At 45.6% G+C, this 5317-nt stretch overlaps 1 protein-coding gene across 3 annotated transcripts; it reads left to right on the top strand.

Annotated features, from left to right (window-relative positions):
• Positions 1–1819: 1819 nt before the first annotated feature.
• Positions 1820–3876, top strand: LOC137169091 (uncharacterized). Of its 3 annotated transcripts, none has more exons than XM_067572086.1 (6): positions 1820–1945; positions 2037–2089; positions 2186–2313; positions 2437–3512; positions 3586–3665; positions 3788–3876. In XM_067572086.1, the coding sequence occupies exons 1-5, from the start codon at positions 1929–1931 to the stop codon at positions 3641–3643; spliced, it is 1332 nt and encodes a 443-aa protein (XP_067428187.1). In that variant the 5' UTR covers positions 1820–1928; the 3' UTR covers positions 3644–3665; positions 3788–3876. The 3 variants fall into 3 exon arrangements, with proteins under 3 accessions (XP_067428187.1, XP_067428181.1, XP_067428170.1); XM_067572080.1 differs by having other exon boundaries at positions 2356–3512; XM_067572069.1 differs by having other exon boundaries at positions 2186–3512.
• Positions 3877–5317: the final 1441 nt, after the last annotated feature.

Raw genomic sequence — 5317 nt, 5'->3', positions numbered from 1 at the left:
CTATCAGATTTTTTTTTTTAAAAATGGATCAATATGAACTTCTTGCTCTTAAATGCTGATAAAACAGTTATTGTTGTTGGACCAGCCAAATATGAGCATCTGTATGAGAATTTGAGTGTCAACATTGATGGCTGAAAAACTTGGCATGATTTTTGATTCTCATCTGACATTCTGGTCTCATGTCAAGGCTTTTACCCAGACAGCATTTTTTCATCTTAGTAATATTGCCACAATCTGACCTGTCCTATCATTGTGTGATGCTGAGACCTTACATTTGTATCTTCCAGACTCCAACTCGTTCAGAATGCTGCAGCTATAATCTTGACAAAACTAGAAAATTTGACCATATAACACAGATTCTGGTCTCTCTTCACTGGTTACCAGTGCAAGCTAGAGCTGATTTTAAGGTTCTCCTTACTTTTAAGGCCTTGCATGGACTTATACCACCTTTCCCCACCTTTCCTATCTGAGCTAATTACACCATATACACTGGTACATCGTCCTCACTCTCATTCCTTCAGTTAACAAAAAATCAGTTGGCTTTAGAGCATTTGCCTACCATGCCTTTTATCTCTGGAATGGCCTTCCACAACATGTTAAAGCACGTCCAGTTGAAATCTTTAAATCAAAACTGAAAACCTACCTTCATTCACTTCATTACAACCTCCCCTAAAACTTAGCCGGGTCCATCAGCTTTAATATCCCTTTAACATTGGTATTTTTAATGTGGTTATTTTATTTTAATGTTTTGTCCTATGTATCTTCTTTAATTGTCAAGCGTATTGGGACCATGCTGCATGGTGTTTCTGCACTTTAAATAACATTGATTGATTGATTGTTTAAATTATATTTACTCTGAGTATTGGGTTTGTTGTACTTGCAGACTTTGCACATGCAGACCTGGGTAAAATATGAGCACTGGTTCCAAATAACAAATATTATGTGTGTTTCTGTACATAGTGTCAGAAAGGTTGGACCTACTGCATCAGTCTGTCTGAACTAAACACTGAATGCTTGACAAGATGCAAGAGAAGGAAACTTCAGCCTAATGACAAATTATGCAAGAGTGTAACAAATACAACTTTTAAAAGAAATGTAAACAAATGTTAACTTAAAAATGCTGTTATTCCACCTACCTCAGTGAAAGAAGTGAAACAAATCTTTCCAAGAGGAGCTGGTAAACACAAAAGAGATGCTGAGTTTTCTGATTGGCCCAATTATATGACCTGAAGAATACATGCGCTGTGCATTTTACAAATAATCAAGCAGAAGATACCCAGCATATCTAAGAACACAGTGTAAGTGCTTTTGGGGAAATTAAAAAAGAACTCATGTCCAGTAAAATATATTGGTGTAATGTTGTGTGATCTTGTCCTTATTTCATCGATCTGTGATTTTGGCAAAACCAATAAAAGTTTTGGGCAGACCAAAAAGATACACACAAACTTCCTTTAGTATTTTTCTCATTCATTTGGCCAAAAGACATGATTAGTTTTTGATTCAACAAATATGTTTGGTTTTAATAATGCATTTTCATGATGATAAATGTTTTCAGTCTTATGTGATGATATGTGGTAATCATTGCAACTGTGGCTGTTTGGTATAAATAATAATTGTATTAATATATGGTGTGATTCAGTTCAGTGGAAACTGAACAACCAAAAGAGAAACCAACATTTTGAATTAAGGATTTTCTGAACACCTGTGTGTCATGATGATCCCAGCCCTGTTACTTCCACCTGTTTTCAATCAACCTGTTACTGAGAGAGAGCTGTGATTGGCTGTCAACACAAGTTAAATAAATTGCACTGCAAGCTGCCTACCAGTGCACCACTGTGGAAAGAAGACAGCATTTTGCTTGTGTTGGGTCAGCTGAAGTCAGATAGAGGCATTTCAGTTTGTATTTGATCTAATCTGTGGCTGAAGCCATGGGACTTAATCTACGGTAATTTTTAAGTGATTCCTTCTGTCTTCAGCACTATAACTTTAGACTGTCTGAAATGACTGAAATTGTTAAACATGGCTTTCTTTTGTAGTGTGGTGTTGCTATGGCTGCTGGTTATTGGACAGCTTGAAGCTTACATTAAATGTGAGACTACAATAAGTCAAGAATAAACTTCTTGTAAAACAATTCACATCTTGAATAGTGGAGTTTCTAACTTTATTGGGTGACATTTATTCTCAGCTTCCTATCATGGTTCTAATCCTGGCATTTGGGACATGAGCTACCAGCCCCAGGGGCCGAGCTACCAACCCAAGCACCAGCCTCAGGTACCGAGCTACCAGCCTCAGGTACCGAGCTACCAGCCTCAGGTACCGAGCTACCAGCCTCAGGTACCGAGCTACCAGCCTCAGGTTCCCAGCTACCAGCCCAAGCCCCAGGTTCCCAGCTACCAGCCCAAGCCCCAGGTTCCCAGCTACCCGCCCAAGCCCCAGGTTCCCAGCTACCAGCCCAAGCCCCAGGTTCCCAGCTACCAGCCCAAGCCCCAGGTTCCCAGCTACCAGCCCAAGCCCCAGGTTCCCAGCTACCAGCCCAAGCCCCAGGTTCCCAGCTACCAGCCCAAGCCCCAGGTTCCCAGCTACCAGCCCAAGCCCCAGGTTCCCAGCTACCAGCCCAAGCCCCAGGTTCCCAGCTACCAGCCCAAGCCCCAGGTTCCCAGCTACCAGCCCAAGCCCCAGGTTCCCAGCTACCAGCCCAAGCCCCAGGTTCCCAGCTACCCGCCCAAGCCCCAGGTTCCCAGCTACCCGCCCAAGCCCCAGGTTCCCAGCTACCCGCCCAAGCCCCAGGTTTATTCCCTTCATCCAAGGTCCCAGGCACCTCTCTACGAGGCCAAGCCGCAGCCCGTGCCTCAGCCCATGCCCCAGGCTGCCCGCTACCAGGCCAAGCCGCAGCCCGTGCCTCAGCCCATGCCCCAGGCTCCCCGCTACCAGGCCAAGCCGCAGCCCGTGCCTCAGCCCATGCCCCAGGCTCCCCGCTACCAGGCCAAGCCGCAGCCCGTGCCTCAGCCCATGCCTCAGGCTCCCCGCTACCAGGCCAAGCCGCAGCCCGTGCCTCAGCCCATGCCCCAGGCTCCCCGCTACCAGGCCAAGCCGCAGCCCGTGCCTCAGCCCATGCCCCAGGCTCCCCGCTACCAGGCGAAGCCGCAGCCCGTGCCTCAGCCCATGCCCCAGGCGCCCCGCTACCAGGCCAAGCCGCAGCCCGTGCCGCAGCCCATGCCCCAGGCGCCCCGCTACCAGGCCAAGCCGCAGCCCGTGCCGCAGCCCATGCCCCAGGCGCCCCGCTACCAGGCCAAGCCGCAGCCCGTGCCGCAGCCCATGCCCCAGGCGCCCCGCTACCAGGCCAAGCCGCAGCCCGTGCCGCAGCCCATGCCCCAGGCGCCCCGCTACCAGGCCAAGCCGCAGCCCGTGCCGCAGCCCATGCCCCAGGCGCCCCGCTACCAGCTCAACCGCAATTTTGGCTCTGGTCTTACTGCCCAGACTGAAGCTTCAACCAGCACAGGGGATGCAGCAGGGTGGGTTGACGCAACAGTAAAACTTTTTTCTCCCCTTAATGCTTAGTTCTGATGGCATGATTTTTCATTTCAGAATGAGTGGCACCAATTTCTATGGAAGCAAAGGTGGATTTGGCTACAGCCCCAACTAGAACATAACCCATCATCTGACGGGTAAGTGTAGTGTATAATAAGACATAGTTCTCATGTAAGGGATAATGGCCTTAATGTTCTCATTACTACCACTTCATGAGGGTTAAAGCCCACTTGATTACTAACTTGCTTTCTCTTTTCAGATCTCGGATGTTTTTCAACTGATGGGGCCCTGTTGAATTAAAGCTTGTGACATGATTGTCTTTGGAGAAATAAAATGCATTTTGTATGACATTGCTGTGGAAATGAGTTACTTGCATCAAGTTTAAAGGGGTGTTCATTGTGCTTAAGTGCAGACTGACACCTTGCAGGGTTCACTTGACTGAGTCTACAGACTTGTGCAGCAGTTGTTGGGCAAGTTGATCACGCCCCCCCCCCCCCAACATGCGCACACAAAGCTTCTTTAGCAAGAGTATATGCTTTAAACATTTCTAAACTTGACTTTTGGCCTTTTGCAATGTTAGGGTTTGAGGCTGAGAACTCCTTTCTCCCTGTCAACTTCACTTTCATTTTGACGATGGATGAATTCAGGATTAAACCCTTTATGGGACCTTGGCCCTAGTCTGTGACGATGGGCTTTAAAATCACTTATGATATTACTCTGGTCTTCCACACAAATTGTTATACCAAGTTCTTGTCAGACTTCTTACAGCTCAAACTCTTATGGCATCAGTTACATCAAAAACACTTTTTTTACACCAGGTATAATTGTTTTAAGCATGAATTTAACTGAGTTTCCAAAATAAATCCAGCTGTGAGAAAGATGGTGGCAGATTAAGGAAACTGCATCTCCTTTACTCTTGAATTTTGATAATCAGAAATGTAATTGTCTGAAGAAGTAAAGCTAGATGAATATTGGCAGGGAATTCATCTCTGATCAGGCACAACAAGAGATTAAGGTAGAGTGTAAGAAACATAGAAAGTCTACCAAACAATTCACCCCCACATGGCAGATGGAATGGAAGTAAAATGACTGATCACTATTACGACAGAAATTGAAGACTTTCAATTGGAGTTTAAAGCCTATCGTATGGACATGGAACAAGACATTGTGAAAATAATAGAACAAACTACAGACCTACAGCAAAAACTGGAGAGAACTGACAATAGTGTTCACAGAGTTGGAGAAACGCAGGACCAACAAATACTGACAGAAAACATGAGTATTGGACTATCTTGAAAGTAAGTTCAGACAAAATAATATCTGCATGTAGGCCTACAACATCCCAGAGAAAACAGAGAGCAACATGACAGGCTTTCTCAGTAAATTCTAAAAAGAGGCACTGGAATTGACTGTGTACTTTTAATATTCTCCAGGCACACCATATCTACAGAGACTACAGACTAAAGAACAAACCAGACCAATCATCCTAACTTTCCTGAACTATGATACAAACAAAAGAATAGTACAGACAGCATGGGCAAAGAAAGTGACTCTGAATGGATCTTCTTTGTTCATGACTTAACAACAAAAGTGAAAGAACAGAGAGCCATGTCCAAACAAGTCACAGTACCAGTGGAATGGATTCCCCCATTAGCTCTTGCTTCTCTGCCTGGCCAGCTTATCCTAGCTGGGAAAAGGAATACTACAGCGTAAACCATTTTAAACCCCAGCCTCAGGTACCTAACTACCAGCCTAAGCTTCACCCTCATGCTCTGTATGAAAACAGCTG

This window comes from Thunnus thynnus, chromosome 2, assembly GCF_963924715.1.
Source record: "Thunnus thynnus chromosome 2, fThuThy2.1, whole genome shotgun sequence".
Classification (NCBI taxonomy): Eukaryota; Metazoa; Chordata; class Actinopteri; order Scombriformes; family Scombridae; genus Thunnus; species Thunnus thynnus.
This window is presented reverse-complemented; position numbering and strand designations above follow the sequence as displayed.